Source organism: Rattus norvegicus, chromosome 9 (genome assembly GCF_021556685.1).
Source record: "Rattus norvegicus strain SHRSP/BbbUtx chromosome 9, alternate assembly SHRSP_T2T, whole genome shotgun sequence".
NCBI lineage: Eukaryota > Metazoa > Chordata > Mammalia > Rodentia > Muridae > Rattus > Rattus norvegicus.
Window position 1 is genome coordinate 50,924,714 of NC_141542.1, and position 25,727 is coordinate 50,950,440.

The 25,727-nt window shown below is 42.6% G+C and overlaps 1 protein-coding gene across 10 annotated transcripts in view; it reads right to left on the reverse strand.

Annotated features, from left to right (window-relative positions):
- Prim2 (DNA primase subunit 2) overlaps window positions 1-25,727 on the reverse strand; it is a 212,175-nt gene that overhangs the window by 53,709 nt on the left and 132,739 nt on the right. For all 10 annotated transcript variants that reach the window (XM_087565140.1, XM_087565144.1, XM_087565143.1 and 7 more), the window contains 2 exons: window positions 5,288-5,360; window positions 3,224-3,409 (listed from right to left, as the gene is read on the reverse strand). In XM_087565140.1, coding sequence (XP_087421266.1) covers window positions 3,224-3,409; window positions 5,288-5,360 — 259 coding nt within the window. The remainder of the gene's footprint in view (window positions 1-3,223; window positions 3,410-5,287; window positions 5,361-25,727) is intronic.

Genomic DNA, 25,727 nt, shown 5'->3' on the forward strand with positions numbered 1-25,727 from the left:
TTCACATCACTTAGTGCATAGAGAACAATTCTAAAGGGAAGGCAGTATTATAATGGAAGGCAGCGAGCTCCGAGTGCTCCAGGTCCAGCCTGGCTTCCCCCAGGGTTCATGGGATCAATACTGGAGTATATTGGAGATTCATTAGCAGTACATTAGCTGAGACACTCTGCTGTACATACTCACTTAGCATTTACTAGGACCTGGCACATAGCAGGCTTTTAAATGTGTGTGTGCATGGATTACTGACACAGGACAGATCGTTATGCCCAAATTGCCCATGGAGGCAGACAGAGCAAATGAGAGCTGAAGGCTTGCAGTGGACTTTGCTGGATAAGCCACTTAGCAACTTGGATTTTTAAGGGTAGTCACAAAACAATTTTCCTCAATCTAACCTGGTGAACACCACCTTCGTGTGGAAAGTTCCAAAAACACAAACTGTGGGTCCGGTCCCCAGATCTTGATATGTACAGTTACATACATATCGAGTAACCAGGAAGGGGGGCAAAGAACAGGGTGTAAAGTGAGTAAGTTAAAAAAATCAAATTAATTGTGAACAGTTGGTAGTCAGCTGAACAGTTCAAGTCTATCCTGTGTCATTACCTGTTGGTATCTCTGACAAACGGAATAGTGTGACATGTTCCTTAGCTCAATCACAACAGCAAGCCATGGACCCTGCATACGGCATTCGAGGGCCAGAAACTGCAGCCACTCCAATGCTGATGTCCAGCTGAGCCAGGGGAAGGCAACTGAGACCAATAGCACTGCTAGCAATCCGGCTGAGAGGACACAGTACTGTGACTATGTTACAGTTACCCAGTGAGACTTGATCCTAGTGACTGAGCGATTAAATAACCAAGTTCTAAGCAAATGAACACTTCAGTGCTCTGTCTTCTCACAGCTTAATAAAAGTTTGATACATTTAATGTGTTGTGGTACACAGATGAGGCTTTTCCTCAGGTAGGCAGGCTGGCAATGTAAAATACAAAAATTATTACTAAGAAAATTCCTCAAAAGGATTATGGACCCTGAAGGGGATAGGAACTCCACAGGAAAACCAACGGAGTCAACTAACCCGGAGCCTTGGGGCTCTCAGAGACTGAACCAGCAACCAAAGAGTATACACGGGCTGGACCTAGGCCTCCCTGCACATATGTAGCAGATGTGTGGCTTCGTCTTCATGTGGGTTTTAACAACTGAAGCGGAGGCTATCCCAAAAGCTGTTCCCTGTGTGTGGGATATGTTCTTCTAGCTGGGCTGCCTTGTCTGGCCTCAATGGGAGAGGAAGTGCCTAGCCTCACAGAGACTTGAAATGCCAGGATGGAGAGATACCCAGGGGGGTGCCCACCTGCTCAGAAGAGAAGGGGGCAGGGAGGGGGAATGATTATGGGAGGGGGGGTGCAGAGTACAGGATAAGTGAATAAAAAACTTAAAGAAAATGAAACTCTTCAAACATGCATTATGATTACTTAAGTAAATTTATTTCCATAAAGCATGGTTTATTTATGTTAGAAATATAAGAAACTATTTAAAAATTTAAGATTCAAAACTTCAATACCTTTTGTAAAACTCATTTATAAACCAAAGAATAGCATTTGATAACTTAGGTGCAATTTTCAAGTGCCCTGCCCTGACAAGAAGGCCTTGTTTTTACATTTTTAATCCATCACGTATATTAATACAACCCAGTTAAAACTAAGGCTAAAATCTACACTCTAAACCTAGTTCCTTAGAGTGAGATATAGGCAACACAGTTTGGTCTGCTGGATATGACTTCACGACAGAATGTTGTTCTCTTAGGAATGATGTACCGGTGCTCAAAGCCGATCCTCTGAAAGTATACGTGAAAACTCGAATCCAAGAGCAAGAAGAGAAGCAGAAATTCCTCAGTGACAACAGCCATGACCCAGGCAGGCCTAATGCCAGATAACAATGTGCCGACCCAGGGACACAGTCCACAGAGAAGAAAGGGTGGGCAGAAACATTTGCCTGATTCCTTCTTACTCCTTGTTGTCCATATCCTTCCGATATAGATTAATATTTTCTAGAACAATCCACCTTCAAGACCTTATTTCACTTTACCTAAAAATTGCTTTGCATTTCACATAAATGTTTTATGTGGACACTTCTGTCTCTCTGCATCTCTGTTTCTGTCTCTCTGTCTCTCTCTGTCTCTCTCTCTCTCTCTCTCTCTCCCTCTCCCCCCCCCTCTCTCTCTTTCACACACACACACACACACACACACACACACACACACACACACACACACACACACAGCCATGTTTTTAAAGAACTTATATAATAACCCACATGATGCATACTGAGTCATGTCATCCTAAGTTCTTCCGTTGAGGCTGATCCCGGATGTGGCTGTACTCTGCTGAGACAGCGCCTCGGAAGACCCGGTGCAGCTAATGCAGCACAGCTGGTGCACAGAGAAAAGACCCATTAACAGGCCCTCAGGCCACAGGGCGGGGCCTCAGGCCACAGGGCGGGGCCTCAGAAGTGGTGGAATCTGCACACTGATTAGAATTCCAGACTCCAGAACCAGGAAAAACTAAGTTTCTGTCACTTAGCCACTGTACTGGGGATTTTGCTCCAGCAACTCTGGAAAGCTAATTAGATACAACACATGGTATTCTTCGTACAACCATTCTTCACTTCCTAGTAGCCTTTGTCCAGAAGAAGCAAATCAAGAAATCAACACACACTTTTTTCATGAAGTGTATGATATAAAAGAGACAAAAAACATTTCTAGGCAAAATTTTACCATCTTCTATTAGTAGAAAAGAAAAGGAACTGAGGAGTGGGCCTAGGAACTTGATGTTCTAGACTGATTAAAGATGGTTGCTAGGGTTTGTAGGGATGGCTGTTGAAATAAACACTCTAGGGACTGAGCACAGCCCGAAAGAAAGCATTTTAACTGATTTCACATTAAGCATTCATGAGCTCTTCTAACCTTCAAATGGTGTGTGTGTGTGTGTGTGTGTGTGTGTGTGTGTGTGTGTGTGTGTGTGTGTGTGTGTTTTCCTGCTGGTAACACGCCTGCTAAAGAAAACACCCAGCTTTTGGCACCTGCTAAAGATGTGAATGTCTTTGTGCATAAGCTAAAATACATGCATCTTCTATCCTTTCACCTGTGTTTCAGTGCATATTTTAAAAACAGATCTTCTAGTTCCAGCCTGACAAGCTTTCATTTGCTGCTGCTATGCCTTTTCAGCATTACCTTGTCTGGGTCCATCTTTCCTTTGATAAACTCTTGCTTCCAGAACTGCAATGCTTGCTCCAACGTTAGCCCAATGCCCTTGAGGAACAGGCCATACTGCATCCGGCCTCCATGACGAAGATGGTGGTTTTCCCTCAGCGCCTTGTGCAGCTGACGCATGCAAGGTGGGAAGGATTTTGTTGAAAGCTACAAGACAAAAAAAGTAAGTTTTGGTAATGCCAAACATAAACTAGACCCGGTATCATATCTGCTGTGATTGTAAATTTGATTTAATAGAATAAAGAACAGAAGCCACAGAAAGCATTCCTATATTACTATGATTGTAAACAAGACCTATTATTTTATAATGACTAAAAGTCAAGCTGGTAACACTTCGAACACTCTAAGTTATATAATATCTGTTTCCCTTGTTTCTTTTTTAAATTTTGTCTTTGGATAACTAGTGACTCACGTTATTAGTTGCAAGAAATAATACAAAGAGATAGCATGTCCCCAGTTTCCCCTGAGACATAAAATCCTGCACAATAGGCAACTACAACATGGACATGCCCCACTGTGTTTCCTCAGACCCTGCAGTTGTGCACATGCCTCTGTGTACACGTTACATCATATGTTCACCGCCACAGTCAGGACGCAAAATGACTTTATCATCACAAGGGTCCCTGTGATTCGGTGCAGATGTGTGCACACAGCCGAATTTGTGTATGGAGACCAGAGGTCAACATTGGGTGTCTTCCTCTGTTCTCACTGACCTTGGAGCTCACTGTTTCAGCTAAACCAGCTACCAGCACAAGCCTCTAAGATGCTTGTATCTCCTTCCCCGACCTCTCCCTCTGCTAGGACCGCAGGCGTGGACCACCACATGCAGCGTTCTTTGTGAATGCTGGGGCTCCAAATGCAAGTCCTCATACACAACCAGCGCATGGCCAACTGAGCCGTCCCCCCAGCTCTCCTCCTGCTGTCTACTCTCTGCCTCCTGTGCCCTGCTCCACCCCCGCCTCCTCCAGTTGGAAACGGCTCCTCTGTTCATTTCTGTAACTTTGTCATTTCAAGACAACTGACTAAACGAAGTCACACAGCATGCCGTGTTTGAAGATGGGCTTTGTGGTAATTCCTCATCCTTGGCTCCAGGCTGACCTGGGACAACCCAGGGAAGGTCGATGACCAGGCACAATCTACAGCTTGAATGTGCTGCAGTTTGCTTACTGAAGAACATTAGAGATTGTCCATGTTTTTATTACAAACAAAACTGCCTGAATGTTCTAAGAGGGTTTACATAGACACGATATTCCATTTCTCTAAGAGAAAGGTCTGAAAATACAATTGCAAATAGGAAATTGATTTATAACATAAGATAGATGAAAAGAACACAAAATTAACAGAAACAAGTTCAAAGAAAAAAGTCAAATAGATGTTTAGCCAATATTTTAAGAGACGCCAGTCAAAAACAAAATATCATGGGGCTAGAAAGATGGCTCAGTGGTTAAGAGCACTGACTGCTCTTCCAGAAGGCCTGAGTTCAATTCCCAGCAACCACATGGTGGCTCACGACCATCTGTAATGGGATCTGATGCCCTCTTCTGGTGTGTCTGAAGAAAAAGACAGTTACTCACACACATAAAATAAATAGAATAAATCTTTTTCTAAAATGAAGAATCATTCTTTGGTTTTAACTCAGCCTTCCCGCTTTCCATCTCAACCGTATTCCCTCTATCTTCCACAGATACATCCTTCTTCCTGGGACTTGAATCCTCACTGGGCAGACTTGCCGGCTGACCCTGTCAGGAGGACCAGGCCTTATTTGTTTGACTTTGCTGCTCCCTCTGGTGAGCATCTAATGACTCTGCAAAGAACAACTAAGCTCTTTCCTCAACACTAACTAAACAATTGCAAACAATTTCTCCTTAAATTTGGTTTTCTTACAATTATTTTTTAAAAAGTCACATATATGAGATGAGACTTTTCTCTTAAAAGGATAAGCAATCAGCAAGGAACCACTGTGCCAGCTTCCCACCCAAGGATCTCTATTGAAACAAGTCTACTTCTACAAGGGTCAGCGCTTACCGAATCAATCTGATCTAAGGAAATCTTCCCGGTGCTCTTCTGGGTACTATAATCTTGGCCGGTGTAAGAATGACTGAAAAACAAAGACAGAACAAAATACTAAATGAGATTTGTAAATACTCTTACCTCTTCAAAGAGAATTTTTACTCTAAGATCAAAGTTGTAAGATATTTTACACATGAACCTTAGCAGAAAGCCAAGTATTTTATACGTCTTTAATAAGACACATGCAATGAATTATCAGTAGTAATATACAGGGTAGTAATGGCCCGGATTTCCTGGCTCCTAACCCAGGACAGTACAAGTAGTCCACACTGGATGAGCTTACACTGGCCACTTAAGCCTCATTAGAAACACTGCACCAGACCCGAGATGAAGGGGGGTGTCCCAGGGAAAACACCCCTTGACCACAGGTCCCTGGGCCTCTTGGCATCCCGTGTTCCCTCTATGTCAAATGCAGATGAAGACGCTTCCTGTCAATGCTGACTGGAGGATATGGACTGAAATCCGAATTCACAGCATTTTTGTTTAAGGCCTGACATGCAGTAGTAGTCCTATGCCTTAAAACACTGAAGTGCTTAAGTGTGCAAGGAATCTCCATGTACATCCTCTAATTAAATCCTCATATCCATTCTGAGAGAACAGATAGCTTACGTTAGCAAATGACAAAATTAGAAACAGGTTAGGATCAAAACGCCAAGACTGCTGTACAGTCGAATGCAAACTTGTCTCTTCATTCTATTTCTTCCGGATGCTGTCATCCTCTTCCGGTAATAAACGTCTCTGTGCTGTTATTTACAAATTTGGAAACACTGGTTGACATGCACTATCTGAGGCCATTCGTGTTTTGTAATCTCTCATATCCTTGACAAGATCTACCCCCATAAACAAAGTTCCCACTGTATTCAGTCTGACACAACAAAGAGCAGCTACTATATTCCATAGGGAATGTATCCATTCAACTCATGGCTTACAGAGAACTAAAGAAAATGGTGGAGACACGAGCTGAGTCAATCATAAAGAACTCAGACCACTTCACATCTACTGGGCACAGACTTTCCTTATTGAACCACACACGTGCTCTTTAAGGAGCCGCTATTTCCACAATCGGTTAATTCCATTGATTAAGCAACAGATATGAATTACAGAACAAGCCCACAGTAGTGTGCTGGGCCACTGTAATTACCTGAGACTGTCAGACTTAAGTGTAAACGCCTCCTTCCCACAGTCTCCCTCTTCTGGAAGTAATGAATGATTTGCTCTGGAATATTCCATCAATGACATCAACATGATGCATACAAAGATTATGCGACAAGAAACCCACTGCTGTGACTTCAATGATTTACACGGTTCTGGAAGGTTTGTATGTGACAGTGTATGTGCGCTTAGGTTCACACAAGTGAGGGCGGCTCATGGGTGTGTGTGCACATGTATGTGAAGGCCAGAGGTAACATCTAAACATGGACTTCCCAGACTCAGCCAGTGGGCCAGCTTACCATGTGGTGGGATTACAGGTGGCCCCTGCCCAGTGGGCCGGGTATCTGTGTGGATGCTCAGGATCTGAACTCCAGGCCTCGGGCGTGGGTAACAAGTGTTTCACCCACTGAACCATTTCCCCAGCTCATTCTAGCCTCTTACATGGGCACACGACCATCAGCTCTATAGAATCCCAAGAATAAAACCCTCCTTCACATCCCAATCTCGCAGTAAAGCAGAGAAGCACCACAGGGTAATGGGAGGAGCAGAGGCTGCAAGTCTGAAGGCCGCTCTAGCTTCAGGTCTTAAGTCAGCAGCTCCAAAACTGGAAAAGTCACATAACGACCCTGACTTGCCATCGTTCTCATTTGTAACTTGGAATTACTGATGTCAGGCTTGACTAGAAATGCTGGGGAAAGCACATAAAGTGGCTTATTCCAAGTACTAGTAAAAATCAGTAAAGTGTATTCTTGTACAGCAGAGCAACTACATTTTTTACCAGTGAACAGACAGAAGGCAAACGGCGAGGCGGCCAGTATGTGGTATGTGCCAAGAGGAGACACCATCCGGCTCTGTGCCAGTTTGTGCCCAGACCCTTGTAAACCTCAGTATCCACACGCATAAATAAAGATGGTGACTGCAGTCATCCAACAGAACTATTAGCAAATACACAGGTAGTGGTAAAATGGTATACAGATATAATTATAGATGGTTATTGATAAAACACAGTCAAATAATTCCTATACCCTGGGAACTCGTCTTAGCCAGATTAATGCAGTATACTGAGATTAAAGGATTACATAAAGAAGAAACACAGGTAGGGCACAGTGGCACACACTGCAGTCTGGCAGGGAAAGGGGATTCGGAATTTGAGACAATTCTGTACTACACAGCAAGTGATGACGTCAGTCTAGGAAGAGAGAAAACAAATACACACACGTTTAGACTCACATTTTATATAAATGATTATCATTTTGGGCAGATGTGTGTATATATACCACACATATTATGCCTTTTATATAAATGATTGTCATTTTTGCATATATAGATATATATAGATGTATTGTGTGTGTGTATATATGTCTGCCAAATATACATACGTATATATGCCAAAATGACAATTTATATAAAATGCATGAGTCTAAACATTGTACTATACAAATGGGCTAACTTCCAAGAGAAAGAGTAAAGACAAAGAGAATTACAGCACACCACAGAGAGAATGTGTACAGCATACACATCCAGCTCCCAAAACAGAAAGGAAGCCACCTGCCACCTATGGCTATGATAGACAGAGGTGACACGGAAAGCGGAAGATCGATGAGGAGAAACCCTTGGGTTCCCTGCTCTGTAGGCAACAGAAAAACCTCAATCTCCAAGCGCCGAACTGACAGAATCAGTTTTCACTTAAAAACAGAGTGGAAAAATGCGCAGAAAGGAGAGAAACTGGACAGTAAACACTATCTGGAAGAATATTTTAGGCAATATTACATGGAGGCCAGAGAAGGTGACAGCTTGACTTATCTCAGCAGATGAATTCAGATTCTTCTGGAAAAGAATGGATATAACTTAGGGGAGAAGACAGACGCGAATTTACAGCTCAGGGAATTTGCAGCTCAGTTACTTGAATGCTTCCTAGATACAAATTCACCTTCTACAGAGAAAACCTATTTTAATGGAATAAAACTTCAATTTGAGTCTAAACATTAAAGGAATGTTTTAATGTAAGTTCAAAATCACAAAAAGCTCTGTTCTGCCTTGAATGCTAAAACTGTCACCCACAGCTCAGGTCAGTTAGACGGCTTAGTGAGGAATGCAAAAGTCTTCAAGTCTGATGGCCTGAGTTCAGCCTCTGAGACCCTCCATACACTGAGGGGAGGGAGGGAGGGAGGGAGGGAGGGAGGGAGGGAGGGAGGGAGGGAGGGAGGGATGAAGGGAGGGAGGGAGGGACACAGAGACAGACGGACGGACGGACGGACGGACGGACGGATCGACCGACCGACCGACCGACTAACCAACCTCTGGAGGCCAATCTATTCTGAAAGGCAGGGATCCTTTAAGTACATCAGGTCTGACTGGAACTCAAGCATCAATCACTAAGGGTGGATCTGTGAGGGGGATTCCCACCTTCCCACCTCCCCTCTCCCTCCCTCCCCATCTCTGTGTCCTGCTCAGGGTCTCTGCATCCTGGACCACCAGGATATGAGGAACCTCTCCCACATGATCTTGCAACACGAACTCTGCCTTGCCCTCCCTGGCACGCTGAGCCCATGGGCTGAAATCAAGATTCCCCCAAGAAGGTGTTGGTTGTCTATTTTTGGTCCCAAGAATGAAGAAGGTAATATCATCCCTTAGGTCACTGGAGCAGCTCCAGGGCTGACTTTCCTGTCTTCTCACAAAGAAGTGCTGACAGCAACTCAAAGATCAAGACATGAACAGAACAAGATCAAGCAACACTGCCTCAGACGAAGACACTTGATTCACACTAGCTCGTGAGACAGCAAGGTTGGCTTTGGTACCGAGTGCCAAAGGGATGCTTCACCAGATGACTGTTGTGGTAACCAAGAGGGGCGTGTGTCTCCACTGTGTCCAGAGTGACAGCAGCCTCGGTGCCACAGTGCTTCTAACGGAAAGTCTGCCGACACTGCATTGGGCAACGCTAGCTGAATTCTTATGTTATGGGTCTAAGACAGGGCATCTGCTTTAGAAATATACCATAGCGATTATACATATTAAAGAGAAACAGGAGAGAGGCAGACAAGCCTGGGAAACCAGAAGAGACTGCTCTCTGTACATACATCTCAGACACCAGAGGAAAACACCAAAGGCCATCTGGAACCCTGGTGCACTGAAGCTCCCGGAAGGGGCGGCACAGGTCTAACTGGTTGCTGCCGCCGCAGAGAGCCCTTGGGCAGCACCCCGCGAGCGAACCTGAGCCTCGGGACCACAGGTAAGACCAACTTTTCTGCTGCAAGAAAGCTGCCTGGTGAACTCAAGACACAGGCCCACAGGAACAGCTGAAGACCTGTAGAGAGGAAAAACTACACGCCCAAAAGCAGAACACTCTGTCCCCATAACTGACTGAAAGAGAGGAAAACAGGTCTACAGCACTCCTGACACACAGGCTTATAGGACAGTCTAGCCACTGTCAGAAATAGCAGAACAAAGTAACACTAGAGATAATCTGACGGCGAGAGGCAAGCGCAGGAACCCAAGCAACAGAAACCAAGACTACATGCCATCATCGGAGCCCAATTCTCCCACCAAAACAAACATGGAATATCCAAACACACCAGAAAAGCAAGATCTAGTTTCAAAATCATATTTGATCATGATGCTGGATGACTTCAAGAAAGACATGAAGAACTCCCTTAGAGAAACACAGGAAAACATAAATAAACAAGTAGAAGCCTACAGAGAGGAATCGCAAAAATCCCTGAAAGAATTCCAGGAAAACACAATCAAACAGTTGAAGGAATTAAAAATGGAAATAGAAGCAATCAAGAAAGAACACATGGAAACAACCCTGGATATAGAAAACCAAAAGAAGAGACAAGGAGCTGTAGATACAAGCCTCACCAACAGAATTCAAGAGATGGAAGAGAGAATCTCAGGAGCAGAAGATTCCATAGAAATCATTGACTCAACTGTCAAAGATAATGTAAAGCGGAAAAAGCTACTGGTCCAAAACATACAGGAAATCCAGGACTCAATGAGAAGATCAAACCTAAGGATAATAGGTATAGAAGAGAGTGAAGACTCCCAGCTCAAAGGACCAGTAAATATCTTCAACAAAATCATAGAAGAAAACTTCCCTAACCTAAAAAAAGAGATACCCATAGGCATACAAGATGCCTACAGAACTCCAAATAGATTGGACCAGAAAAGAAACACCTCCCGTCACAAAATAGTCAAAACACCAAATGCACAAAATAAAGAAAGAATATTAAAAGCAGTAAGGGAAAAAGGTCAAGTAACATATAAAGGGAGACCTATCAGACTCACACCAGACTTCTCGCCAGAAACTATGAAGGCCAGAAGATCCTGGACTGATGTCATACAGACTCTAAGAGAACACAAATGCCAGCCCAGGTTACTGTATCCAGCAAAACTCTCAATTAACATTGTAGGAGAAACCAAGATATTCCATGACAAAACCAAATTTACACAATATCTTTCTACAAATCCAGCACTACAAAGGATAATAAATGGTAAAGCCCAACATAAGGAGGCAAGCTATACCCTAGAAGAAGCAAGAAACTAATCGTCTTGGCAACAAAACAAAGAGAATGAAAGCACACAAACATAACCTCACATCCAAATATGAATATAACGGGAAGCAATAACCACTATTCCTTAATATCTCTCAACATCAATGGCCTCAACTCCCCAATAAAAAGAAATAGATTAACAAACTGGATACGCAACGAGGACCCTGCATTCTGCTGCCTACAGGAAACACACCTCAGAGACAAAGACAGATACTACCTCAGAGTGAAAGGCTGGAAAACAACTTTCCAAGCAAACGGTCAGAAGAAGCAAGCTGGAGTAGCCATTCTAATATCAAATAAAATCAATTTTCAACTAAAAGTCATCAAAAAAGATAAGGAAGGACACTTCATATTCATCAAAGGAAAAATCCACCAAGATGAACTCTCAATCCTAAATATCTATGCCCCAAATACAAGGGCACCTACATATGTAAAAGAAACCTTACTAAAGCTCAAAACACACATTGCACCTCACACAATAATAGTGGGAGATTTCAACACCCCACTCTCATCAATGGACAGATCATGGAAACAGAAATTAAACAGAGATGTAGACAGACTAAGAGAAGTCATGAGCCAAATGGACCTAACGGATATTTATAGAACATTCTATCCTAAAGCAAAAGGATATACCTTCTTCTCAGCTCCTCATGGTACTTTCTCCAAAATTGACCATATAATTGGTCAAAAAACGGGCCTCAACAGGTACAGAAAGATAGAAATAATCCCATGCGTGCTATCGGACCACCACGGCCTAAAACTGGTCTTCAATAACAATCAAGGAAGAATGTCCACATATACTTGGAAATTGAACAATGCTCTACTCAAGGATAACCTGGTCAAGGAAGAAATAAAGAAAGAAATTAAAAACTTTTTAGAATTTAATGAAAATGAAGGTACAACATACCCAAACTTATGGGACACAATGAAAGCTGTGCTAAGAGGAAAACTCATAGTGCAGAGTGCCTGCAGAAAGAAACAGGAAAGAGCATATGTCAGCAGCTTGACAGCACACCTAAAAGCTCTAGAACAAAAAGAAGCAAATACACCCAGGAGGAGTAGAAGGCAGGAAATAATCAAACTCAGAGCTGAAATCAACCAAGTAGAAACAAAAAGGACCATAGAAAGAATCAACAGAACCAAAAGTTGGTTCTTTGAGAAAATCAACAAGATAGATAAACCCTTAGCCAGACTAACGAGAGGACACAGAGAGTGCGTCCAAATTAACAAAATCAGAAATGAAAAGGGAGACATAACAACAGATTCAGAAGAAATTCAAAAAATCATCAGATCTTACTACAAAAACCTATATTCAACAAAACTTGAAAATCTTCAGGAAATGGACAATTTCCTAGACAGATACCAGGTACCGAAGTTAAATCAGGAACAGATAAACGAGTTAAACAACCCCATAACTCCTAAGGAAATAGAAGCAGTCATTAAAGGTCTCCCAACCAAAAAGAGCCCAGGTCCAGACGGGTTTAGTGCAGAATTCTATCAAACCTTCATAGAAGACCTCATACCAATATTATCCAAACTATTCCACAAAATTGAAACAGATGGATCAATACCGAATACCTTCTACGAAGCCACAATTACTCTTATACCTAAACCACACAAAGACACAACAAAGAAAGAGAACTTCAGACCAATTTCCGTTATGAATATCGACGCAAAAATACTCAACAAAATTCTGGCAAACCGAATCCAAGAGCACATCAAAACAATCATCCACCATGATCAAGTAGGCTTCATCCCAGGCATGCAGGGATGGTTTAATATAAGGAAAACCATCAACGTGATCCATTATATAAACAAACTGAAAGAACAAAACCACATGATCATCTCATTAGATGCTGAGAAAGCATTTGACAAAATTCAACACCCCTTCATGATAAAAGTCCTGGAAAGAATAGGAATTCAAGGCCCAGACCTGAACATGGTAAAAGCCATATACAGCAAACCAGTTGCTAACATTAAACTAAATGGAGAGAAACTTGAAGCAATCCCACTAAAATCAGGGACTAGACAAGGCTGCCCACTCTCTCCCTACTTATTCAATATAGTTCTTGAAGTTCTAGCCAGAGCAATCAGACAACAAAAGGATGTCAAGGGGATACAGATCGGAAAAGAAGAAGTCAAAATATCACTATTTGCAGATGATATGATAGTATATTTAAGTGATCCCAAAAGTTCCACCAGAGAACTACTAAAGCTGATAAACAACTTCAGCAAAGTGGCTGGGTATAAAATTAACTCAAATAAATCAGTTGCCTTCCTCTATACAAAAGAGAAACAAGCCGAGAAAGAAATTAGGGAAACGACACCCTTCATAATAGACCCAAATAATATAAAGTACCTCGGAGTGACTTTAACAAAGCAAGTAAAAGATCTGTACAATAAGAACTTCAAGACACTGAAGAAGGAAATTGAAGAAGACCTCAGAAGATGGAAAGATCTCCCATGCTCATGGATTGGCAGGATTAATATAGTAAAAATGGCCATTTTACCAAAAGCAATCTACAGATTCAATGCAATCCCCATCAAAATACCAATCCAATTCTTCAAAGAGTTAGACAGAACAATTTGCAAATTCATCTGGAATAACAAAAAACCCAGGATAGCTAAAGCTATCCTCAACAATGAAAGGACTTCAGGGGGAATCACTATCCCTGAACTCAAGCAGTATTACAGAGCAATAGTGATAAAAACTGCATGGTATTGGTACAGAGACAGACAGATAGACCAATGGAATAGAATTGAAGACCCAGAAATGAACCCACACACATATGGTCACTTGATTTTTGACAAAGGAGCCAAAACCATCCAATGGAAAAAAGATAGCATTTTCAGCAAATGGTGCTGGTTCAACTGGAGGTCAACATGTAGAAGAATGCAGATCGATCCATGCTTATCACCCTGTACAAAGCTTAAGTCCAAGTGGATCAAGGACCTCCACATCAAACCAGACACACTCAAACTAATAGAAGAAAAACTAGGGAAGCATCTGGAACACATGGGCACTGGAAAAAATTTCCTGAACAAAACACCAATGGCTTACGCTCTAAGATCAAGAATCGACAAATGGGATCTCATAAAACTGCAAAGCTTCTGTAAGGCAAAGGACACTGTGGTTAGGACAAAACGGCAACCAACAGATTGGGAAAAGATCTTTACCAATCCTACAACAGATAGAGGCCTTATATCCAAAATATACAAAGAACTCAAGAAGTTAGACCACAGGGAAACAAATAACCCTATTAAAAAATGGGGTTCAGAGCTAAACAAAGAATTCACAGCTGAGGAATGGCGAATGGCTGAGAAACACCTAAAGAAATGTTCAACATCTTTAGTCATAAGGGAAATGCAAATCAAAACAACCCTGAGATTTCACCTCACACCAGTGAGAATGGCTAAGATCAAAAACTCAGGGGACAACAGATGCTGGCGAGGATGTGGAGAAAGAGGAACACTCCTCCACTGTTGGTGGGATTGCAAACTGGTACAACCATTCTGGAAATCAGTCTGGAGGTTCCTCAGAAAATTGGACATTGAACTGCCTGAGGATCCAACTATACCTCTCTTGGACATATACCCAAAAGATGCCCCAACATATAAAAAAGACACGTGCTCCACTATGTTCATAGCAGCCTTATTTATAATAGCCAGAAGCTGGAAAGAACCCAGATGCCCTTCAACAGAGGAATGGATACAGAAAATGTGGTATATCTACACAATGGAATATTACTCAGCTATCAAAAACAATGCCTTTATGAAATTCATAGACAAATGGTTGGAACTGGAAAATATCATCCTGAGTGAGGTAACCCAATCACAGAAAAACACACATGGTATGCACTCATTGATAAGTGGCTATTAGCCCAAATCCTTGAATTACCCTAGATGCCTAGAACAAATGAAACTCAAGACGGATGATCAAAATGTGAATGCTTCACTCCTTCTTTAAAAGGGGAACAAGTATACCCTTGGCAGGGAAGAGAGAGGCAAAGATTAAAACAGACACAGAAGGAACACCCATTCAGAGCCTACCCCACATGTGGCCCATACATATACAGCCACCCAATTAGACAAGATGGATGAAGCAAAGAAGTGCAGGCGGACAGGAGCCGGATGTAGATCTCTCCTGAGAGACACAGCCAGAATACAGCAAATACAGAGGCGAATGCCAGCAGCAAACCACTGAACTGAAAACAGGACCCCCCCCCCCCGTTGAAGGAATCAGAGAAAGAACTGGAAGAGCTTGAAGGGGCTCGAGACCCCATATGTACAACAATGCCAAGCAACCAGAGCTTCCAGGGACTAAGCCACTACCCAAAGACTATACATGGACTGACTCTGGACTCTGACCTCATAGGTAGCAATGAATATCCTAGTAAGAGCACCAGTGGAAGGGGAAGCCCTGGGTCCTGCTAAGACTGAACCCCCAGTGAACTAGACTGTTGGGGGGAGGGGGACAATGGGGGGAGGGTGGGGAGGGGAACACCGATAAGAAAGGGGAGGGGGGAGGGGGATGTTTGCCCGGAAACTGGGAAAGGGAATAACACTCGAAATGTATATAAGAAATACTCAAGTTAATAAAAAAAAAAAAAAAGAGAAACAGTGATAGCATTCTTTTTTGTTATCTTTTTATTTTTGAGATTGTAACATGACCACACCATTCCCTCTTCTCTTACCTCTCTCCAAGTCCTCTCATATCTACTTCTGAGCTTTCTGTCAAATTCACAGTTTTTTTTTTCGTTAATTGTTGAGTAACAGCAAATATGTTAGGAATAATTTTAATAGGAGGCAAACATGCAGATCCAGCAAAAAATATTCATTCTGAGGACGATTTAGTTTTACCACAGCTCAATTTTCAGTGAAAAACAATTAGCACAAAATCAATGAGCATAAAAGCTGCTACATTCTTAACCTTTTGTGTCATATGTCATTTCCTCCAAAAACAAATTTAAAAAAATTTTAAATGGTTCACAAAATTTATACTGTGTCCCTGATAATTATCGTGCCAAATATTAAGAGAAATGTTTGACTAACTAATCAGGGAATCTTGGAAATGGATCTTGGTTTCTTATCTGAAACACCAACTTACTCTAAATATGAAATGAAAAAGACAAACTGGTTCATTCACAATGTTTGCTTAGCTAACGCAGTTAAGGGTTAGGAATGCCAATGTCATCCTATGCATACACTACCTTTTATTTGCTGGAGCAGCCTGTAAAAGACACCAAGGGTGAACTACCAGAGCTTTCTTGGGTTACAAAAACATAGCAAAACAGGAGGGATGTGGCCGTGAGTATTCAGTTGCACTGGAAGATGTTCTGAAGACTCTGGTTGTAAAAGGACTGGGTATCCTTTTGCTAAAATGTAACAGTGCTGTGGACCAGCAAAATAAACCTAGTCTGGGCTTTAACAAAACTGACCAGAGTGTAAAAGGTAGGATGGACTCTTTTTTTAAAAAAGTTGTGATTACATAACAAATCCTAATTACTATATTATAAGACAAAACAAAGAACAAGAGACATCGCTCAGGCCAAGGGCTATTGCCACCAGCACTCATGGTAGCTCTTCCAACTTAGTTAACCTACTAGGTAATTCCTCACAGGCATGCCCAGAGGCTAACCTCCTCTAGACAATGCCTCGAAGGCATGCCCAGAGGCTTGTTCCTCGTCAAGACAACAATCAAGATTAACTATCACAACCCCAAACCTACATTTATATAGCCAAGTTTACAGGGTGCTACCTTTAACCCAGTTAAGTCCATGCAAATACTGGGGAGTGGGGGGGTGGAGGGGTGACAGATGACTGACATAAGAACACAGACAATCGCAGTCACACTGACGTAGCTAATTTACAGAAAATATGAATATCTAAATCAGCATGAGTATCTAAAATGATATCCCAAGTGAGAGGCAGACCAGCTGGACTTTGTGGAAGCAACAGAAAAAAATCCTGACCACACCCCTCAGCTACACCCTGACACATCAACCCCCCTCAACTACACCCTGACACATACATCAGCCCTCGTCCCTACGATCCTGAGGTAAGCGCCAGCTGTCAAGGGTGATCACCCCTCCACTCGTCTCTTCTCGTGTGGTTTGTCCCAGTGAAAACCCTGGTGGAGCACTTGCAGCTGGTGGGCCTGGGTTGCAGCTCCGAGTGTGGCACCCAGCCCAGTTTGTGCAGAGCAGTTGTGCAGATTCAGCCAACAAGGAAGTAAGCAGGGCTCTCAGACTCTGGTAGTCTTTTAGAGTATCATAAGAAATATTTAACCTTGAGGTAGAAGCATTTAGATATATGTCCTTTGATGACTAAGATCTGAAAGTTGGGGGGGGTATTTTTTAATCTATCATTAAAGAAACATTTACTCTTTTGGGACATTCAAAAGATAATATTTCAGCTTCGAATGCAGGAGATTTAAATGGAATCCAACTTCATTCAATATTTCATTAATACTTTGGTATGTCGATTACATACTAAAATCATATTTTTGATACGAAGTAAAGTAGATGTCACTAAAATTACCTTCAGGCTATAATATAAAAATATACATGTGATTCCCACCAGGCCCACAATGACAGGAGACAGCCAAATGATCCTAGGCTAGGTAGGCAAACTCACAGAACAGTCACTAACTAGCCTGCCGAAGGAAAGTTCCTGAGACTTGTGGGCAGAGCATAGGCTACATCTGGACCCAGTAAGGAGAGGCCTTCAGTCCACTGCAGAAGAGCTAGTGTTTAAGACATTCTACTTGGAAACCGGTGTTCAACATATTCAACAGACTTTGCCCTTAAGCAATCTTGGGATTGGGATTAGTTGGAGGTAAACTACACAGGTTCAATTCGGAGAGAATCACGTTTCACACATTGCTATCTGTGAGTCTGGGATTAATTAGCCTGGTCTAACGCGCCATACAACTGCCACAGCCCATCCTTCCCTCACACATAAGAAGGCGTGGAGTGCAGGTGTGGTGCTGCCACAGTAAAGGCCTTGCTCTCCCATCCTCCGGGAACGCCTTTCCTGAAGCACAGCATAGAGAACACACTGCCCATCTGTGTCTCGAACTTCCCAGCACCACAGAATCTGGAGGTCAGCACGACTCACCCCTCTCCGTCAGGAAGGCTTGAGTTCATCACTTCCACACTGATATAGAACAGGAAATCAGCAAAGAAAGCACAAGGGATCGGAACCAACTGGTATTTCGGAAATCACGTTGGTGTGGCCATTCGAGGTAAGTTAAGGCACCTACCAAAACCAACTGCAATGGCTTACCTTCTCTGATGAATCCCAAGCTCCTGTCTGACCCTGTCAAATAAAGCCATGTGCGTCACAGCACGGATAGAAAACTGTTTCAGAAAGAGAGGACAGGGCTCTGCATGTCACACAGATACCATTTTGCAATCACAATTTTACCCACTTTGGACATTAAAACAAACAAACAAACAAACAAACACCCCACTCTGCCCACGTAAGCTAGGCTGTTCAGACATTTAGAAAGCAAATCCCCCCGCTGCACGGATTTGTTGGGTGGGTAAGGAAATCACAGAAGACAGAGTCACAACATGTCATTTCCTGCTGCGAAGGACATCGCAAGAAAACTCATTCAGCAGCTGTCAGCACGGAATCGAAATGAGTTTCTTTTTACAGCTAAATCCCTGGTAAATAGTATCTGACTTGTGTTAGCCCAGGTGAGTTTCCTGGCAGTTATTCCAAATGAGAACACGATCAATAAAGTTCAGTCAAAATTGAATATAAATTATTTTCCCCAAGCATGAATTTTACTCAATTTTATTTTTAAAACGTCTACTCAGTCGCCTATCATCAGACAATATGCAGTACAATCTGTATTCCTGGAGAGCAGGAGGGCAACTGAAGGAGGAGGAGCAAGCAGGGCCCTGCTGCTGGTGCACGCTGCCCCTGTACGGCTGCTGCTTCGCTCCAGTTGCCTTCATCTCCCCCACGAGGCCCACATTTTGCTTATTCCAATGTATAACCATAACAATGCAATAAACTGTAATGGAACTGGATTCTGCATATTGTGCTTCTGGCAAAAATATCATAAGCCTACATTTGTCAAAACTCAGCTGATAGCCTTAAATAGGTGCATTTCTCCTTAAAGTCTGTTTCAAATGTAAAATTCAGGGAGGGCATCCCAGTGCACACCTGGAACCCTAGACTGGAGGTCAACTTAGATTACAAAATGTGAGGATATCTATCAGTCTGTTACTCTCTCTTGCACACACATTCATAAAGTTAAACACACACACATACATACATACACATATATATACCGTAAAAACACGATCTATACATATACATATATATGTGTGTGTGTGCATGTGTACATGAATCATAAAAACTATACAAGGCCATCAACGAATTCCTCTGCCTGCACCAGTAAATGTCTTGCATCCCCTTTATTCTGGGTGCAGAGTCTGGTGGTGTAATGTTCAATGACTGATGGTCTGGGACAGACTCTGGCTCTGGTTCAGGATACCCAAGATTAAGAGAGGGTGCCTGCTGGGTCAGTAATGAATGGTGAAAGAATGAAGGTCGAACATCCTGCAACTTTGTGGGGAACAGATGAAGCCCCGAGTGGATATGTGTTACTGACATGAGAATGGCCGTCAAAGACCCCAATGCCTCAGACCATGGGGTGACAAAGCCTTCCGCAGGTAAGGGTGGGGGAATGGATGGGGGAATTGTTCCCCTGCTTGGAGTACAATGTTGGCCAAAGGCTGACCTTCAGCTAAAACGAATGTAACAAAGCCATCAACTGCATGGTCCTCCTCCTGGATGACTAACCCTGAGATTGATCCCTACAGAGACCCTTACTCAGATTAGCCATCCCATCCCCTTCCCCTGTACACTATACATAACAAATGCAGAGTTTCTGGCTGCTACTCCTGGTCTCCATCAGAATGCGTGCCCACCCACCTCTTCTGACTTCGTCTGCCGTTCCTTCACTCCCATCCCCCCAGCTAGGGCAATCCCTAAGCGATGTAGGTCTCAATAAAAATCAACATGGTAAATCGATGGCTGACTCTCGTTTCTTAGAATAACTTCCAGAGTACAGACTGCTTCTGAGACTCGAATCCTATTCATGGCATTCTAAGACGACCCCCTCACATTTGGTCACAGATAGTAAGAATACTGTGCTTGGGGAAGCTGTGTAGGCTTTTCAGATTATTCAACATTAGCAGGGGTGGGTGGTCAGGCAAAAGGTGCAGAGACAGCTAATGAGATTTTTTACCAACAGTCACAGCTCACAGAATCACATAATGCACTTTCCTTTAATCCTCAAACAGTCACTGAAGTCTCATCATGTCTAAGGGGTCTATTTCAGTCATTCAAATCTTACCCATTTTGTTACTGGAAATATTAGTCTACGAGATTCAGTAAGTTCCAGAGTACTTCTCCCATGTGGTCACAGAGAAATGGAACGTCCTGTGTGCGTGGACAATCCATAAGTCACGAAGACAAAGACAAACTCCTGCCTGAGAAAACAAAGTGTGGACATGGAAAAGCTCTGTGACTATGGGCCTAATCATCACCTCAGGACTTGGTTACCATGAGAGAGAGAGAGAGAGAGAGAGAGAGAGAGAGAGAGAGAGAGAGAGAGAGAGAGAGAGAGAGAGAGAGAGAGAGAGAAACACACCAGCCTCTGGGTTAGACAAAAAACTACCAACACTCTACAATCTCATTCAGACTCAATATTTAACAATTTTGAAAAAAGTGAATGAATTGCAAAAATGTAGAGCTCAAAGTGTTTCTATCTTCCATCTGTCCATCTGTCCATCCATCCCTTCATCCATTCACCCATGCACTAGAGTCACATGGTCACTGGGCTCAATATGGCAGTCACAGTGTAAGTAACAGAGAAAAAAAGGTAAATGAGATGGACAAATTCTTTACTCTCATAGAGACTGCATTCTAGACAATTAACGCACAAATGTTGCTGTCTTAGTTACTGTCCTATTGGCATGAAGAGAGGTCATGATTAAGGCAACTCATAAAGGAAAACATTTTGAGGTTGGGGACTTGCTTACAGTTTTAAAGTTTAGTCCATTTTTATCATCATGGCAGGAAGCAGACAGGCATGGCGGTGGAGCAGTAACTGAGAACTTTACATCCTGACCCACAGGCAACATGACTGTGGGAAGTGGGGGCTTTTGAAGCCTCAAAGTCAAACAAGCACACCCTCTCCAATAAGGACACATCTACTCCAACATCTACTATACCTCCTAGTCCTTCCCAAACGATCTGTCAACTGGAGACTATATATGCAAATATATAGGAGGCCATTTTCACTCACACCTCCACAGTTGCCACGAAGAACTCTGGAGCCAGTGGTGGAGTCGCACACCTGTCATCTTAGCACTTGTCTGAGGTAGGAGGGTCCTAGTCAGACGGGTAGCTTCAACTGTCCCTCCATAGCTTCAACTAGAGTCACATGGTCACTGGGCTCAATATGGCAGTCACAGTGTAAGTAACAGAGAAAAAAAGGTAAATGAGAGGGCAAATTCTTTACTCTCATAGAGACTGCATTCTAGACAATTAACGCACAAATGTTGCTGTCTTAGTTACTGTCCTATTGTGACTCTAGTTTCTGCTATGCTCCTGAACAGGGAAACTGCTCAGCTGTGAAGCATGGCTCCTTTGGAGGCTGTCAAAAGATCCTTTCACAGGGGTCTCCTAAGACCATTGAAAAACACAAAAGGACAAAACCCACACCAAAATAAAGGACCTGTCCTTCTTTATGACTCTCATGACCTTCAGTTACCGAATGTCTTACCACAATCCTGGAAGAGTAGCTCTTACAAGCTCTCCCATGTTAGTCACCTTTCCACTGTGACAATAATTCCAAAGATTACCTTAAGGAGGGAGATATTTTTTTGATCATGGTTTCAGAAGTGTTAGTGGACTCCATTGCTTTGGGCCTAAGGTGAAGCAGAATGTCCCTGAGACAGAGTATGAGAAAAAGAGAGTGAAAGAGAAGGGGTAGGTGCAGGCCTAATATAAAATATAGCCTCTGAGGTACCCTCCTAATGACTTACTTCCTCCAGCTAGGCCCCATCTCCCGAGTTTCCACTAACCCCCAAAAATACATTCAATTACTAACCCTGCAGTGGACTCCACCATTGACAGTGTTTTAAGCCTTCTGATCAATCGCCTCTGGACAATGCCTTATTGGGGCCAGGCCTTTCTAAAGTCCTTCAGAGACACTGATAGCAAACTACACCTAACCTCACCTTGGATTTAGAACTCTTGGCCCCGGGCTGGAAAGATGGCTCAATGGTTAAGAAAATTGACTGCTCTTCCAGAGGTCCTGAGTTCAAAACCCAGCAACCACATGGTGGCTCACAACCATCTGTAATGAGATCAGATACCCTCTTCTGGTGTGTCTGAAGACAGGTACAGCGTACTTAAATATAATAAATAAATAAATCTTTAGGAAAAAACTCTTGGCCCCGCTATTATGGTTTCATCTTTTTTTTTTGGGGGGGGGGGGTTCTTTTTTTCGGAGCTGGGGACCGAACCCAGGGCCTTGCGCTTCCTAGGTAAGCGCTCTACCACTGAGCTAAATCCCCAGCCCCTTATGGTTTCATCTTAATGTGGTTGTTTAAATGTGTTTCCAACATGATATGAACAATGTTGTCCTGTCCTTTAAGCGGTAGCTGTAACTAGGTATTCAAATTTAAAATTTAATTACAATAACATTTAAAATAAAGTTCTTCGGTTGTATGTGATGAGCACAAGATAGCTACATGACTATTGGCTGCTGGGATAATCAGTTCAGCCATCTTCCCAGTAAGTTCAACTGCACAGCGCTCAACTCCGGTGCAGTTGCTAATGTCTTACAGTGGGCGCTACAGGGCTTCCTTGGGTCTTTTCAGAAAACCAGCACCCCGCCCTCATTCCTCTGTACTTAGAGAGTTTTGGATTGACCCAGCAGTCAAGAACTGATTTTTTTAATGTAACGTAATGGATTGGCCAATGAGTGCTAGAGAGAAACTCTAGAACAGGAGACTTGGTGTGTTTCGTCTCCACAGCACACTCCCCTTGTCACACAGTCTCAGGTTCCTCCATATACACAGAGAGGCGCCTCAAGACTCAGGAAAGACAAGAGCTAAGTAAAAGACAGAGAGGCCTGCTCTCTACTGAACAATATACGGGCACTTAACAGTGGAGCCTTGAAAGTCAACTTCTATTACGTCACATTCTTGTTTAACAGTGCAGCTGCTTTATAGTTACATGCAAATGCCCACACGGGTTACAACAGTCAGCAAGGGCTGCCCAGAGGAGCAAGAGTTCACGTCTTCCATCTTTTAATAAATGTGGTATACTTAACTACGTATTTTACTGAACACACTAAATGGCATTAAATTGATCTAATAAAAATTTTAAAATTCTCTCTCTTTGAGTGTGTGTGTGTGTGTGTGTGTGTCTGTCTGTCTGTCTGTCTGTCTGTCTGTCTGTCTGTCTGTCTGTCTATGTGTCTGTGTGTCTCCGTGTGTGTGCAGTACCCATGGAAGCCAGGAGAAGGTGTCAGCACCCCTTAAGCTGGAGCCACAGGTAGCTCTGAGTCCTGAACATGAGACCCTGGCCTTCCTCAAGAGCAGTACAGGCGACTGACTACTGAGCCAGCCTCATATTCCTAAAGTAACCCATGTGCATATGCTACCTCTCCTAAGACTTGCCTCTTCTATTTGATCAGGAATATATGCACATGCATGTGTTCAAGAATTTGGGTTCTTTTCCCCTTTGTAAATATACTGGAGTTAAGGGTCCATATCTAAAAACTCTAAATCCAACTCTTAGCAAACACATCCTTAAGAACATATGATCATTATTGATACAGATATGAAAAAATATAATTCTGGTTGTAAACTGAAAATTATACATTCTAATTTATTTGGTTTATACCAAGCCTGAATAACCTCATAATATAATAATCTTATTAATTTACTGCACAGAGCTTTTCAATAACCAGGGAACTAAAAGCCGTGTTGCTGCATGAGTGAAAGGAAATAAACAGTTCAAGAAACTGGGAACAGGATGCACTAGCGACAACTGAGGCCTCTGTGCATCGCATTAGGCCAGCTCTCGCCACAGCCTTTGACTGGTGGAAGCCCCCATCTACAGACCATTTGCTGACATTTACTTTCCTTTCTACCACAATTGACATGAATACCAAGACAATGTTCCGATTTGAAAATGAGAGTTTATTCAAAGAGAAAACACTTCAGTTTATAGCTGTGCCTACTAGAAGAAGCTTTCTCAAGAGGCTGCCTGTCTGACACAGGATTAGTGACACCACATTCTTAAAGGGATAAACAGAAACGCGTGCAAACTCAGCAAGTGCACTGAGTGGAAACAGGAATTCTGCACAAGCAGCCATAAGAGTATGACATGGCAATACAAAGTAAGGAAGGTGTTTCCATCACTTAAAGTGATGTTATGAGATCAGTTATGACTATCTTACAGATTCAGCATGCTCTAAAAGTTAATCCTCTGCTCGCAACAGTGCCCTGGCTGCAAGGTTGTATTGGCGCTGTTTAAGTTCTAATGCATTCAAGCTGAAACACGATGGTAGAATTAGGAGGAACAGTATAGCAAACATAGTTTAAAAAATATTTATTCTTCAATGAAGGACAAGACACTAAATAGGAAAAGCAAGGAAGGTGATTGGTAACATAGCCACCCCATTCCTATCCTAAAGCAGAGGATGCAGGGGAGGTGCACACGCAGTGGACAAACACCTCAGTATTCTTAAGGGATAAAATCTCTCTGGCAAATTACTGTATGGAAAACTGGTATCCAAGCTTTCCTCTCTAATCTCATGCTTTCATACTTTAAATTCTGAGTGAGATAATAAATAGAAATAGTACTTTTTATTATACATCCTCAGAGCCTGAGGGGCTGGGGACTGGGGCAGTAGGTGAAGGTGCTTGCCCATTGTTAATCTGGGTTTGGTCCTCAGGGCCACCAGGAGGAGGACAGAACCAGCTCTTGCAAGTTGTTTTACACATAAACAGAAATAAACAACTACATGTATTTTTTTTTTAAATCATTCTACTTTATAAATACTACCTCATGTGTACCAGGGTTAGGGAGTGGAAGACTCTCCTTTACAGTGAGTCCCTAGGTTCATGGGAACATAACCAAAGGTCTTTGTACGGCTCAAAAATAAGCCAGTACGCTAAATAACCACGTCTAGAAAAGGCAGTGGCAGAGCACAGGGCCGACAATGAACTTACACAGACAGCTAACAATGCCTGGTGTAAGAAAAACAGGAAGTATTCATACTAATTCTCTCTCCTATTCTGGAATTTTATGAAGGTTTATTGTTTCTTTGGTTGCTCTGTTTGGTTTCTCAGCAACTGAAAACCAGTTAATTTTTCCTTAGTGGAGAGTATTCCTAATGGAAATGTTTAAAAAGTAGTATTTTATGAAATATTCACTAGTCGCCCTCTTTAACTGTCTCTAAAAGGTTTTGCAGTGTTAAGTCACACGGCCTAGAACTCCAGAGTTACGAGTCTCGCCTTGCCTTCATCTCCCAAGTCCCTGGGAAGACAGAGGACCACCACTGTTGTCTCTTCTGAGGAGAGAGGTGTGCTGCAGTTTTCATTTTAAAGAAACATCTTTGAAAGGAGAACTTTCTCTAAACTTCTGCC